Source organism: Populus nigra, chromosome 1 (genome assembly GCF_951802175.1).
Source record: "Populus nigra chromosome 1, ddPopNigr1.1, whole genome shotgun sequence".
Classification (NCBI taxonomy): domain Eukaryota; kingdom Viridiplantae; phylum Streptophyta; class Magnoliopsida; order Malpighiales; family Salicaceae; genus Populus; species Populus nigra.
Genome location: NC_084852.1, coordinates 11,106,570 through 11,122,979, shown reverse-complemented (window position 1 = coordinate 11,122,979; position 16,410 = coordinate 11,106,570). Strand labels below are relative to the sequence as shown.

General features: G+C 30.0%; 1 protein-coding gene across 1 annotated transcript; it reads right to left on the bottom strand.

Annotated features, from left to right (window-relative positions):
- Positions 1-11,391: 11,391 nt before the first annotated feature.
- On the bottom strand, positions 11,392-15,175 carry LOC133693220 (transcription elongation factor 1 homolog). The gene is made up of 5 exons (XM_062114757.1): positions 15,018-15,175; positions 14,380-14,506; positions 14,112-14,182; positions 11,876-11,897; positions 11,392-11,791 (listed from the first exon to the last, which is right to left on the bottom strand). Exons 2-5 carry the CDS (start codon positions 14,490-14,492, stop codon positions 11,731-11,733), a joined length of 267 nt encoding a protein of 88 aa, XP_061970741.1. The 5' UTR covers positions 14,493-14,506; positions 15,018-15,175; the 3' UTR covers positions 11,392-11,730.
- Positions 15,176-16,410: the final 1,235 nt, after the last annotated feature.

Below are 16,410 nucleotides of genomic sequence, written 5' to 3'. Positions count from 1 at the left end.
GTTTACTTTTCAATCCTTGAGTTTGAGAAAGAATAGAGAGTCGTAGAAAAACTATGGAGGAGAAAAAAAGTTGTTGGTTGATGAGATTTCATGAACAGAAAATGCCAAATTTGATGTCAATGTGTTCATTTTGACGAGATGAGTGTTATTAAGGTATTTTTTTTTATATTGCTGAAAAAAAATAAATCATGGTTGTGAGAGTTTTTTCCAATTTATTTTTATATTTTTAAACTGATTTGGAGATGTTTTCATTTGAGAAATTAGTTTATTGATATTTTAATAGTGTTTATTAGGTGGAAAAAGGTTTAAATTGGTTTTTTAAGTCCAAAAAAACCCAGCTTAATTTTATTTCAAAAAAAAAAGACAGACAACTTTGGCAAAAAAAAATAGAAAGCTAGTGGTACGAGCTTTCTTTCTCTTAGGCCAAGACATGGGCCTCATCTTTTTTGTCAAGTTTCTAGCCCTTTTTATGGTTTTTATTTCTATATTTGTTTTTTTTTTAATTTTGATTGAAATGCAATATAAAAAATATTTAACCTAATATTTAAATTATTATTTTGTATTTTTAAGGTTTTTATATAATATTATGAGTTTTTATTGGAAAGTTAACAAATTCCTTTTCAATTATCATGCAATGTGCCAAAAACAATTACTCATTAATATTCAATGAAAATAATGTTTTTGTTATTGAAATTTTTAATTGAGTTTTGACATGATTTTATTACATTTGATTTTAAAAAATATCTTCAATTACATACAAAAATATTATTTTGAGATCATGATAGGTTTTTATAATTTCTTTTAAAACTTGCTTTTGAGATCATGATAGGTTTTTATTTAAAATATAGTGTTTACAGTTAAAAAAATATGCTTTTGGTAAGACAAAAAAAAAAAGATGCATTGATACGAAAATAGAGTTTGCATTAAAGAATGCATCTTTCTCAATAATTTTATTCATTGTCTTTCATGCAAATGCCTATTCTTATAATTTTTTAGTCAAATAAAAAATTGATTCTAAAATTCAAGGTTATTAAACCAAGTCAGGGCAATGACTTAGATCGTGGGTTAAGCAATTTAACCTGATTTGACTTAGGTAAATCCAAAACGTTGCTTTTAGATATTTTTGTAAGAAAAATAAATTGAAGTCATTTAATTTTTTCTTTTTAAAAAAAATCTAGGTTTTGATCAAGTCGACCAAGTCGCAGATGTACCTGTCAAGTTGGTCAGGCCATACTAGGTCAACCCCTACCTAATTTACTTTTAAATCTAGTCTAGTCTAGTCTAGAGGTTGGGTTGACATGTAATGCCCATCATTTTATTTTGGTATTTTCAAACACGTAAGCAATCATTTAAGGTAAAAAAAAAAGTGGTATTTTTTTAAGCTAATTTGTGCTTGATTTACTTCATCATATTTTATTCAGAATAATCTAGACATAACTTTAACATTTGTGATACACTTGACATACATATCTAACATACAAGAGATTTTCCATTTAAAATAAAGAATTTATTCAATCTAACAAGTTTTTAGCAAAACCTCCCCTACACAAGGGCCTTACCTAAAAAATTTATCTTGCAATAACACCTATAAACACAACAGCAACAACTTAAACCACATTTGGCACACACAACAATACTTAGGTAGCCTATGACATACTACCCAAACAATTTCATCAATTACATAGTTAAGCTATCACCTTCATGAATGCATCAAGACCTTGTCAACTATATGTTTATTATTTCATTTTAATAAATTATAGCTCATACTTTATGTTAATTGCATTCGTCAAATCGTTTCAATACCCCTAACTTGTGGTTTATATTAATTATGCATTCATTTACGCATTCTAATGATCATAACTCATGCTTTATTTTAACCACATTCATCGAATCATCCCAATACCTTTAGTTCATGGTTTATTTCAATTTTATCCAATATTTATAGTTCATGTTTTGAACCAAATATGGGTTTATTAACCCTATTCAACATATTTATCTCATAATTTACTTCGGTCATGGGTTTATTAACCTCATTCAATACATTTAACTCATACTTTACTTTGGTTATGGCTTCATTAACCTCATTCAATAATTATGGTTTATGTCTAAGGATGATCATATTCATTCACTCAAAGTAATACCCTTATCTTCATTATAGTATTCATTAACCTATTTTTTTAATCATGATTCATGCTTTAAGATGTCTGAATTTACTAATTCATTCCAACTATAATTGGGGCCTGTGTTTCCTCTCAATTGTATTCATTGTTTCATTTTAGTACTCATGACTCATACTTTATATCTACTATGCATTTATCAATCTATTGCAATGCCCATAGCCTATACTTATATCAACCTTACACTTATTGATCAATTTTGATAATGTATAGTCCATGTTTTACATCAACCATATTTATTTACTCATTTTAATAGTTGTGATCTTGTGCTTCAAGATATTTCTTAGTCCTATTATTATGTTTGGCTTAATCTCTTTAATAACCTCCATCATTTTAGCCAACTCAGATTTCCAAAATACCCCTCTTCATGCGACTAGCTCAAATTTTCAGAATTAGTCTTCATCAGTGTGGCCAATATTAATTTACATAATTAACTTTTGCTAATGTGGCCAACTTTAATTTACACAATTAGTCTTCATTCATACGACTAACTTTAACTTATATAATTAGTCTATGTCCATACAACTGACTTTAATTTTCTCATCATATTCAAATTCCCTTAATTAATGTACTTCATTTACACACTTTGACATCGTATTCATGTTCTTGTGACAAATTTTATTTGTATACTCTTGCATCATATTCATGTTCTCGTAGTACATTTTGTTTACAAGCAATTAAATGAAACATTTTTTTTTACTAAAAAAAAAAGTGAACACTTATATATAGCTTCTATGAAGTATGCTCCTCTTGTTGTGAGTCTTACTTCAAATGTCCCTCTAGAAATTTACAATAACACATATTGAGTGTAATGACCAAGGAATCTATAGTCATTTCACATGATATAGTCATGATTTCAGCATCATTTTTTTTTTGTAAAAGAATCTTTCACTCCATCATCTTAAGTTATTTGGTTACATTTTTTTCATTTTTTTTATCATACAATACAATTTTCAAGAAAACTTGACAACATTTCTTTACAATATTAGTCTTTCCTATTATTTCATATTTTCCTGTAAAATATATTTGTACCTTGATACATATTATTGATATTATCATTATATCAAAAATCATAATTTCATGATTATAGTATATTACACATCACGTAAACACAATTGTTTAAATTAAGATAATAAAATTCAAAACATGCATACATCATAAATGACATGTATATGGATAATGTAAAAATGATCACATAAAATTTTATACCTAAATATAAGGTGAACCATTAATACATCATTGATAAGTTTTTAAAATATTCAAAACTATTTGATACCTAGCTAATTCCTATTACAAAACGATACAAACAAAATAGATAAGTTTAAGGATAATTGGTTTTGTGACTAGAACCCGCAACAATTAATAATTATACAAGTTAATACTTAATTACATAGGGAACAAGGGTCATCATTAATTTAATTGACTCTTTACACATTTACGTTACTATGTTATATCGTAGATCATTACCTGTTCATTCATCAATTAATATAATGAATTTGCTTAATTATCGACACCCAGATAATTTAGTCGAGTTACATCTATTCCTTAGTCATCAATTATATGGCAAATAAACATCCTTTTCTATCATATCTTTAATTACCCTTTTCCTGGTATTTAGTATCCTGCTTGTGTTATATTTTTAGTTACTAAAATATTATGGTGACTAAGTATCAAGATCATAGTATAACATTAACCACCATTACTAAGGTTGCTAAGTATCATATTGACATATCCTTAGTCACTGACATCACGGTTCTTAAGTATTCATCCTTTATATTTTTTCCACTTTTCATGTAACATCTTTTATTTCCACAAGCAATGTTCTATCGTGTATTGATCATGTATTACGTCTATTAAAGCATCCTTTATTTAGGCATTTTTCACTTATATACGGGATTTATATCTTTAGGCCATGTTTGGTTATATCTTAATTAGCTTTCAGTATTTTTTTGTACAACTTATGGCCAAATATTTAGCATTTTTATGTCAACTTCTAGAACCATTTTTATGATTATTATTATTGGTCAAATACACATTAATAATATTTTCTCGTTCCTCATCATTAAAATTTTCTTGATAAAATTTCCTATCATGTTTTCAAATATCTTAGTTAAATTTCTTCCTAAGTCGGGTTTGACATTGAATCAATACCTAAAACATTTTAGTCCATTTAACATACTTACTCATCCATATCATCATATATCTTCACATTAACTTTAAATTTCTAAACATTTCATCATTCATTTATATAAATACAAGTTAATGTCCACTACTCTCACCTATTAATCATGCTCTAAGAAATTCAATATCTTATATTATAATTTCTCAATCTATCATTGAAAGTTTAGTAACTAGTTTATATATCCTTCATTAACATTTAGTTAACCATCAACAAGATTGTCAATATTTTGTTTAACAAGTCTACTTTTATTCATATAGTTTATTAACACATGATGTTCATTTAAACTAAACCATCCTTTACATATAGATTATACATACCCAACCTTTCAAAACACATCAACAATGACTCAACACAACATAAATCAATTTACAATGATCATAATTAAAATTGTATATACAATTCTTTATCATAACATGCAATTTACATAACTCATGCCCTAGTTTTAAAAATTATGATGGAGTGAGCTTTGCCTCACGTTGCCACCACTATGGACGACCTCTATGGCTTGGAATCCATTGTTTGTTTATTAATGCATCAAATGTGATAAACAAGTTGAATTGTTTTTAAACACTATTATTCCATAAACTTTCATGTATTGGTTTTACACAACATAAGCTAAGCAAACCATATTATAAGTTCTCTAAAATATGTCTGCATGAACATTTTCTACCTAAAGTTATCCAAGGCAAGCTGCATATTAAGAGAGATTTCATCAGAATCAAGACTAGAAGCTAATTTATAAGATCAATTTTGTACCTGAACTTTTAATATATGCATGTATGAAAAGATTGAATAAGGGATTAAGATTTGAGGGGAAATGACAATAGAGCTAAGAGCAAAAGCCAATTTTAGACTAACATCTTTGCATATTCATTTTCACGATCATCAATATTAGTTAGTTAATTTTTACTCTAAAATAAAATGTAAACATGTTCCCAGGTCATTCCATATACTTATTTTCAACAAGGAATTTGGGATAGGCCAATTGAGAATTTGACAAAACCATGAACCAGACCTCGTGTGATGTGATCCAAACTACACCAAAGGTTCCATTAGAAGTTTCAGATGGGACAATTACAAGATCAAGGGTAAATAAGCTTAAAGATGCATTTAATAGGCTTATTCAGAGTATATAGACCAATATGAATTTCAATGAGACTACATCTTTAAAAAGTGATGATCAAACCTTAGTTAATTTAATCTATGTTCAAGATGGGCAAGATCCATCTACTTCACGGGTTAATTAATTTTGATAGTTGGAGGCTTATTTGTTTCTATGTGTTTTTATGAATTCCAAGCTATAAGAGAATTTCTTATTGTGTATAGAAACATGGAAAGCTAAGGAAAAAAATATTTTCTTGTTTATTTTGGATCCCAATAAGTAGCACTATAGGCTGCTTGGCCAAGGGTCCTTTTTTAGCAAGGATTTTATTCAATAATTTTTTTTTATTAATTCATAGAATGGAGGAGTATAGTAATATTTTTTTAGAATTATTATTTTTATTAATTTTCATTTTTTGGGCCTTATATTGATATACTTTTAACCTTATTTTAATTTGGGTTAATGTTAGTCCATTAGGTTAACTAGGGTTTATTTTATTTAAAGTATAAATATTATTTTGTAAGACATTGTTTTTTTTTTAAGAAGTTGAATACATTATTGTTGTTTATGTTATGTGTTTATATGAGAAGACTCTTTTGTTTTAGTTCTTCATTGAACTATTATAACTTATCAAAAAATTAACCAAGCTTCATAGCATCTTTTATACTTGTTGTTTGTGCCTCTTCATAGGTGTTAGGTAGGGGTTTGGTTTTTATATTCTTGGTGTTTTAATACAGGTTATCATAGCCAAAGTCCAAACTACATTAAATGATCCATTAGAAATTCCAGTTGGACCAATTACAAGATTAAGAGCAAAAAAGCTCAAAGATACATCCAATAGGCTTATTCATAGTATTTAGGTCAAGGTGAATTTTAAGAAGGTTACAGTTTCAATAAGTGATGATCAAACTTTAGTCGATTTAATCTATATGCAAGAGGGGCTTGATCCATCTACAACACGGGCTTAATTATTTTGCAATTGTGGGATAATTAATTTTGGCATTAGAGGCGGTTTTGAGCTTATTTTTTCTAATGCATGGTTTTACTGTAACAAGCATAATGTTTTATCAAATTGTTAGATCGGGTTGAAACTCCACCGTAAGTTCTTAGAGGTCTTTTTCTATATCAAGTTAAACTCTCAAAGCAAGTGGACATTACCAAGGCCCAAAATCTATTATGCATGAATTATATTAGTTTTCTAGTTGATTTAAGATTCTTTTTTCTATTTTATTTAGAACTATTTTATTAGTTTCTAGAATTTTTAGGAAATTTCTTACCTATTATAATTTGGGTTTTTTAGCTTGTATTTAGGGTTTTTTTTTTATTGTGTGTGTGAGGCTTTGCTTATATTTTTTGGTTCATCATTAAACTACTCTACATATCAAATAATTAACCAAGGTTCATAACATCTTCTATACTTTTTATTCATGTCTCTTTACAGGTGTTGAGTGGGGGTTCAATTACTTATTGTATTGGTTTCTAGGTACAAGTTATCTTTATGTCAAGCTCAATTCCAAACTAAATCTTAAATTTTTTGGAAAGAGTCGATTTCACTATAAGTTTCTGGATCTTTATTTCTATGGAGTTCATATAATTTGGTATTAAAGTAAGGCTCTAAATCAGGTTATATTTCTTTTATCTTGAAGTTTTTGCATACTTTATTATTGTCAGGTTCTTTATCTTTTCTAAAACTAGTTACAACATCAAGTTAAGAAAAAAAAAGAAGTTATTTACAATCTTGATTAAAAAAGGTCTTAAAAAGAACAAAGAAAAATTTCAAGAAAAAAAAAATTTAGGGTTCGTCGTAAAACTTGATTCAAGAAAAATAGAATGTAACCACTTTTGCTTTAAGTACGAGATAAATTAGTTTCACAATGTCCAAATAAAAGAATTATGGTTATTAGAGAGTATGAGAATATTGAAACCAAAAGGTGATAAATATAAGGAGAATGAGATGCCACCACTTGAGAATTGTAGTGATGTTGAATATCTAGTTGATAAAAAGGTTTTGGTGACTAGAAAATCATTTAATGTTCAGATTAAGAAGGATGATAAATAGTAACAAAGGGATAACATATTTCATGCTAGATATCACATAAATAATAAGGTATGTAGTATGATTATTGATAGTAGGAGTTGTGCTAATGTTGCTAGTACTACACTTGTTTTGGGGTTTTTCATTAGGAATCATAGGGTTTATATGACGAGTCACTATGCTAACCCGTCAGACTTGATTAGGCTTAATAACTTTGTAATAACACGCAAGTAATTGGTTGGTTGATGTTTAAACTACCTATATCATTATCAATTTAGATGGCACGTCTATAATTTTTAGAGTTTTTTTTTTCAAGTAGCACAGTAGGAATAAAATATTAGGGAAATAGCATAGTTGAAAACTTAATTAGAGAATTTGCATTGTTTGTGAAGTTGCATGTGACATATACAACTTCAATAGATTAAAATGTTAGATGCTTCCTTTCTTTCCTTTTCTTTTATCATTTCTCCTCTTCTTCCACCACTATCATCGATCTAGTTTCTCTCTATCAATCACAATTGTCTCCCATTCTCTATTATGACAAACAACCTCTCTCTCTCTCTCTCTTTCTCTCTCTTCACCATGACAATCTCTTTATTTACTCTCACTCGCGCAGCTTTACTCAAATCTAGCTACCATTGCTACCCACTTTCAATAATTTTAGGTATATTACACACTTCTCACAATATTAATTTGGTGTTTTGTATGCTAATTTTTAATTTTGGTTATGTTAGGGTTTAAGCTTAGAGTTTTTAGGTTAATTTAGGATTTTGTTGAATTAGGTATAAATTATGTTAATTATCTATAAAACACATCAATTGAGTTCATAAATTATGTTATTTATAAAGGAAAATGATGAATTAGGTTTTTGTCAATTATGTTAGGGTTAAGGTTTTTTTAGTTACTTTAGAGTTTTGTTGAATTAATTATATATTTGGTTAATTAACTTTAAATTACACTAAATAAGTTGATAAATTACGTTGTTTAGAAATAAATATGATGAATTAGGGTTTGGTTGATGATGTTAGGGTTTAAGGTTTCATTGATCAAAGTTTTTTTTTTTATAAATCATGTACCCTGATTAATTTGTGTTATTGTTAAATTAGGTTTGGATTTGTTATATTGTTTCACAAAATGTCTTATATTATCGGATTACTATGCTTTTATAATGGTATTATAATCAATATTGATAATGGTTATTACTTACAATGGAGAAATAACAAGTTCCTAACTACTAGTTTAGATATGTGTATTACCGAGGTAAAAAGATGTATATGTGGTCGAATCTTGTGGAGCTAAGGGGAAATTAAAGTTAATATTACTTAGAGGAAGTAAGCTAGGGTGCATCCAATTCGTTATGTTGGTGTATTAATTTTTAGTGATGACAATTTGCATTCAATGTTGAGGTGGTCACCGAAAATAGATTGTAAATTTTAGAGCTCTACTCAAATAGAAAGCCTAGACAAGGAAAGTCTTATAGTATGGAGTTTATTTGGGTCCCAAGTTATATTCAAAAGAGCATACAAGCATTATTATCAGTTGGGGCATCTAGTTTTGGTGGTAATGCAATAAACCTAACATCGGTACTATAAATTATGGATATGAAAACTTAATTAGGTATGGCAAATGCTCCATCTTATTATGGAGAATCTGAACCAAGTGATGACAAAGATAATCTTTATGTTGATATAGTTGAGGAAGAGCCACTAAGCTAATTAATAGGACCTCTCATTCTTAAATATATGCAATGATTAGGCTTTAAATCATAAAAACTCAACCTTATCGAGCAATGAATTAGAGGGTGGTATATAAAGAATTTATTACAATACAAGGTGCAACATTCAACCCAAACTTATATGCAATTGCAAGGTATTCATGAATCATTTTGGAAATGGTATTTCCATAAAGGTGCCACCACAGGTCTAATTCATTTTAGATCTCAAAATTGAAAGGGTCATACTCATGTCAAAACTTACTGGTTATGTAAAGCCACCATCATATTGACTTATATCTAATTGTTGAGGTGATGTTGAAAATTATAAAAGCCAATATAAGTATACAATTTAGAAATATTAAAGTTGTTATACATCTATTGGGATGCATGCCTTCATCAATTGGTTTTAAAGGTGATAGTATCAAGTAAATGTGGTTGTCTGGTAATTTTAAGAACCTCTAGATGATATGATAAGATGTATTTTATTATGTATGTTTAAGCATAAATAATGCACATGTTTAGGAGTATCATATTCACAAGTTTGACTAGCAATACAATTTTAGTTTACTTTATGACACTCATTGAGGACATCCTATAGCTAGGGGAAGATCATGCTTTCATATTTGCACTAGCAAGTATGTAAAACATGCATGAAATAAAATAAACAAGTAGATGATTATTTACTATTCCTTTCAATACAATTATTTTAAATATTCTTAGTTAATAATTTTTTAAAAAATTTTAATTATTTTTTAAACATTAAGTAATAGTTTTAATTTAAATATATTTGGCTTTGGTTGTAGGAGTGCATATTCACATCAGTCATCTAAAAGTTAGAAGAACATAATGTTCAAAGCTGAAACGGGAAGGCAACTTTAAATGGGAGCTGAATAATAATGATTTTTAATAACTAAAAATACACTAACTTTTTAGCTTGTCGTATCAAATGGTATGACTCTAGATATTTTAAAGTAAATCTTACCTATTTATATGAGTTCTACCAAGACAAGTTGGATGCACAATAACCTCATCAAGTATGTATCACATAATTTTTTTATTTTTTATTTTTTTATTTGTGACTTTATTTTTTTGGTGTCAAATTGTTTTCTTATACATGTATTATATGTCTTAATAAATCGATTTGATATTAGCAGTTTCTCTAATGTGCTAGGAGGGGGATGATTAATGGCTAGTAGTGGTCTCAATACACTACTTTGATAACTTTGATATTGTTAAGATACATTGTCATGATCAGATAATGCGACAATTTGATTTACCTCAACACATCACAAATTATGTTGATACACATGATGAATTGCATCATGACAATCACTAAGGCAAAAGAAAAGATAATTGTTTCATAATTCATGTAACTTATCTAAATCTTTAGCATGCTAAGAGAAATAAGATATTTGTAAAGCGACATTTAACAATTGATTTAAATCTTTAGCATCCTAAGAGAAATAAGATATTTGTAGAGCGACATTTGACAATTGATTTAAAGAGTTGCATGAGATGATATATAAGTATAACACAACGAATTATTATATCAACATGAATGTATTTTTCAAGGCGTCCACATTAAAACTACCTCACCACCATCTTCTCCAGCACTGCCATTAAAAAATATTTTACATGTAAACTAGAAAACATTTTCAACCAAACATTAATAAAATATTTTACATGTAAAATTTTATGAGAAAACACTTCACATGTAAACTATTTTTCATTTATAAAATATATTACACAACAAACAGAACCTAGGGTTACTCCGGAAAAAATAAAAAAAAAACCATACTCTATTCCTTCTAGCCATGGCTTGGGTGAGGAAGAGAGTCTGAAAATACCACAATTATTACAATATAACAACAATTAAACTGTAACTGCGATTACATGCTACAGAACATTGGCTATTTATTAGTGATATCTGATAAGCTGAAGAATTAACAACCAGAGCTCACTCTTTTGGTTCCTAAATAAGTTGATTCATGCCTGTTTACTTTCACAAGATTATTTTGTACTCCAATTTTGCACTCATTCTTATGAATCCTTTTTTACTTCCAAAAACATGGATTGCTCTAAGCCAAAACCTAAATTAAAAACTGCACGCCTAATCCAACTGTTGTAAGTCGTAACCCGAAATCATAACAAATATGCACCTTCATATTTGGCTACCACATCAATCAAAAGCAGGTGAAAGCTGGAGCATACTCATACTGTGAAATTTATACACGATACAGCATTTCCCCGAAGAGAAGTACTGTTTATTGAGTGTTTCAGACACACAAAGCACATTGAAGGAAGTTTCATCATCCTAACAAACCAAAGATACAAGATACAAGGTCCATTTATCAAGCATGATGTGGTACTAGACATGCCCTATGCATATGTAGCTTTTCATAGTTACCCCCAACGGTCCTTGAGATTTTATCCAAACGACATGTTAATATAATTTCTTAAATTAGAGATCTCCCACGGTGTAAGAGAATATAACCATCTAACTTGTCACACAAGCTGGCGCTAAGCACCATCATCTTCCAGGCTGTTGACCCTTTCACATTCATCAATCCATTCGCTATATCTACAGTAAAAAACAGTTAGAAAAGTAAATATTTTGAGATTCTTGTCTTATTCTGAGCAATATGAAATATGCATGTCAACTTACATGTCTATGGGCTCAGTCAAAGCTGCAAAAACACGACAGAAAAGGAATGTTAGTTCATCTGTGTTCTCACACATCAAAGAAGGGAGCAAAAAAATGGGTGGGAACAGAAGTTCAAAGACATACATTAAAAATTGCAGACTAAACAATCATGACTTAAACTGGTATAATAGTTAATGTACAAGGCCTAATCATACTTGTCAAACCTCACAGAGATAGATCATATGAAGCATCACAACCTCTGGTGGAAAAAACAAACCAGTAATGCAAGCATATTGAAAGTTCTTGACAACATCACAGAAACCAGTAATTAACTGCAGAAGAACACAGAACTAGCTATTTCCAATGGATTCTTAATTGAAATGGTTTGTCTGAGGCTAGGAAGTCCCGATGGGCTAAAAAAAATTGCATATCCAATATCTCAAAATAAAAGGTCAAAAGATATTAGGGGAAATTGCCATGGAACTAAAAATGTTGTTAGGCTCCTCCTATTTGCAAATCTAAAATTGCCTATAATGCTTGACCACATCTACATGCACCACAACCACCAGGCACAAGTGACAGCATATTGTTTTCTGATCTAGCTACATGAAATCATAAATTTTCAAACAGATTAACACCAATGCACTCCTGAAGCACTTATAACTCACAGGAAAACAGAAAATCCTGTCACGTCCCAACATCCTTAACTATCAAGGGTATAGGAAATTCTGGAAAGTCTCTAGATAATGGGTTTTCAATCCTGAATTTATGCATTTTCTCGTTAATGTTCAGGCAAAAGTCATTCCATAAATTAATGAAAGTCTTCTCTAAAACTCCATTTTCTACACAGAAGTAGTTCTCTTTATTCTAGGGAAAGCTTTTAATCCCTGGGATTCCACAGGATAACTTGCGAATTCAATCAGCAAAGACTGTGATTCATATTGAGCATGCTTTGCCACAAGATTTTAGTTGGGGTTTTGGGTGGTTGTCGGATGTCATGTCCTATTTCGTTAGGTCTTTCTGTTTTTGATGTTTTAGTTTTGTTGCTACTATCCTTGTGGTATCTTTGGAATAAAAAGTGAATGGACATGTGCAAAATTTGGCTTGTTGCTGCAAATCGAAGAGATGGTGGTTATTGGATGGTTTTCACACCAAGACTTGATGTCATGTGCACTTTATGCTGTCAAATCCTCAACAGCCTAGACTAAAAAGTGTTGGTGATTCCAACAAGAAGAAAAATAAATTGAGGATTTAAAGATACAGGGCTAATCTCAAATTAAGCAAAGCATGGGACGCAGAGGTGTAAGTATGTTTTATCCTTTGTTTTTTAACTCAGATTCAGAGGCTGCCTAAATAAGCTCAAGTGTCACTCACATGCTAGTCACATTCACAGTACTAAGGTGTGGCAACTTCTAACTCGTAAGATGGCGACTCAGGGCTGGAGGAGAAAGACTACAACCTTAGATATTATTTTAGAACATCAAATAAGAACTCAAAATTCTTTGGCAGTCACCATCTAACAAGTGAAGACATACTTCACTGCTTCTCTTTCCCACTTTCTCATTCTCTCCTTTGGACTCCAACCTTACCATCCCTTCTTGTTTCTCATTCCTAATCATTTCCTTCTACGTATATCTCCACTCTCCAATCTTAGTTCACTTTCTTTTCAAGTTCTCTTCAATTTCCAAAGCATTAAAATATGTTTCATGGCACATAACTTGAAGCTGGATTAATCAAATCATAATGATACCATCATGACATTATTCAGGTCTATTTTTACACATCATGGAGTGATATGGTTGTTTATAAGTTAAGTTTCAGTATTTATTTCAGATTGCTACCTAAATTGATTTTTAACTTCTCAAACTGCAGTGGATTGATATAAATAAACTAGAGTTCACCAAATTGAATTAAGCATGACCCAAAACAAGCTACCAAGTACTCCAAGCCGAGGCAGCACACAAAACCACCAGATCCTACACATCTGGCTCAATATCAAAAATTAAAGTTAACTTTCTTCTTCCAAATTATAAAACGATTAAGTGACCCTGCTTTGAACTTTTGCATTATCATCCCCTGAACTAGCAGCATATAAGCATACACCTATTATTTAAAGAACTTTGATGTTCAGATTCCCATTAACTTTTTTTGACAAGCAAAATCTACCTTCACGTGTAAATTTGGAAAGCCCCTACTTCTAGTTAAGGAGTATCAATTTCTTCTACTTTTGGCATTCATAATTGACAGAGCAAAATACCTGTGATGGTCATGCTGAAGTTCTCCTGGCAAATCCCACACACAGCCTCACCAATCAAGTTCTTCATATCACTGAAGCAAAAATTAAGAAAAGGAAATTAATGATAGCTTCAATACACAGTAACAAGTGGCATAGATCCTCCTCAATTAATGATAGCAAATGTCCCTCAAAAGTGGAAGCGCAACACCCCAAAAATTCTTAAAAATGATTTTCCACTAAGACAAAAATGATAAAAATCAGATGAAAAAGAAAGTGATTGAGAACTTACATGCGACATTCAACACTTGTACCATGGTTGCAGAAGGGGCAACTAAAAACAGTATCAAGCTTGTCCATCCGCTTCTTTGGTGGTGGCTTTGCTCTTGACTTTCTTTTCCCCATTTCTAAATTCAAACCTGCACCACACCAATCATGCATCTAATTAGAACACACCCTTAACCCATATTGCACACGAAAAACACAGCCAGGATAATAAGAATTAACTGAAATTAAAAAAAAATAATATATATATATATAAAGCATTAGAAATCGAAGTTTTTTTTACTTTCTCTTTGCTAACTTCAATTCATTCTCACACACAGAAGGCATTTAACACCCCAAATGGACAGTACCCTTCTTTAAACGTTCCAGTTTTTATATAAAAATCAAAGCCCATTCTTTTGAATCAGAAAAAATACCCAAAAACAACACAAAGAAGCCTCACATAAGGATTTCTCTCTTCTTCTTCTTTTTCCATAAAATTTGGCAGTGACAAAACACAGAATAATGGTAACATAAAAGCAAGCACTGTTTTGCTTCAAAGGAAAAGAAGTATCAGAAGCAGAGAAAAAAGATGGGAGTAAACGAGACCACAAACCCTAGAAATGAAAAGAAACAGAATAATAATGAAAGAAAAGAAAAGCGAACCTGAATCAGAAGAGAAGAATGGGTGGGTGTGTGAAGAGGGAGAGCGAGAGGTAGAGGAGAAACACCAAGACAGAAGAAAGAGTGGAATTCTCGGGCACTCTGTTCTGTTGACACCTCACAACAAGATATTTGAGTCTTTGACCCCTTTCTATTTCTAATTTATGTTTTAATTAAAAGAAGACGCCATCATCAGCCAACTTCTCCTGTATAATCATAGTTATCGAACGGGATTGACTCGTTCAAGACACCGGATTTTGGATTATATAGGTTCATCTAAGTCAACTAGAAAAAATTAAAAATTATATTAGAAATTTTAATATTTTATATAAAAAAATTAAAAAATAATTTATGAAAATATAAATTATATATATTGTAAATAATGAAGTTTAAAAGATTATTTTAAAAGGTTTTTTTCCTTCCACATTGAAAACATATTATGTTTAACTTTTTTCTTATGAACATAGAGTATATATACTAAAGGGTTTCAAATCTCACATTGAAAATATATATTTTTTTCTTGTGAATATAGAGTATATATATACTAAAAGGCTTCAAATCCCACATTGAAAATATAATTTTTTTTCTTGTGAATATACAGTATATATACTAAAGGGCTTCAAATCCCACATTAAAAAAAATAAAATATTCTTCTAGTATTTATATAGTGAATTTTGAAAAGGGTTAATAACCAACCAAAAAAATTTTAAAAAAAAGTTTTTGGCTAGGAGAAAAAACACTTTTGAAAAAAAAACGGATCTCTATCGAGTTTTGCCAGGTTGCTCAGGTCACAAGTCAACCAAGTTTGACCTTTTTTTTTGTTATTGTTGGTCTTTCACCTTATCCAGATTGATCCATCCACTGGGTCGACTGGGTTCCAGGTCGACCTGTCAGGCCGGTTCAGGTTTAATAACTATGGTCCAAGTTAAATGAAAGGAAAACGACATATATTACCGTTCCTTACTAGCATGATTCTTCTTTCTTCTCCTTCTTGAGGTTCATCCTTCAATTAAATTATTAATAAAAAATAACCAAAATTACAAAAAAGAACTAGCAAAAAGAAAAAAAATGCAATTTTGTTTAGAGTTCAATGAAGTTAAACAAGATGTTATGAAGCCCAAAAAAACCTTCACCGATAAAAGGACCCTCTAGTGCAGAAGTTAGTTTAGGATTTTTCAGATAGATTTTATATAAGAAAAGTGATAAAGAGAGTTAAATGTTTTTTTTATGTTTTGAGATGAGAAAAAAAATCCATTTTCTCCTGTAAACTTATATATAGCTTATTTTAGAAAAAATCTAAAGCTATTTACCTAGTAAGGTGGCAATTCTATTACATTGCTTATAGCTTATATCAAGGATAGTTTACTCATGTTACCTATAGCAGGTGGCAATTCCA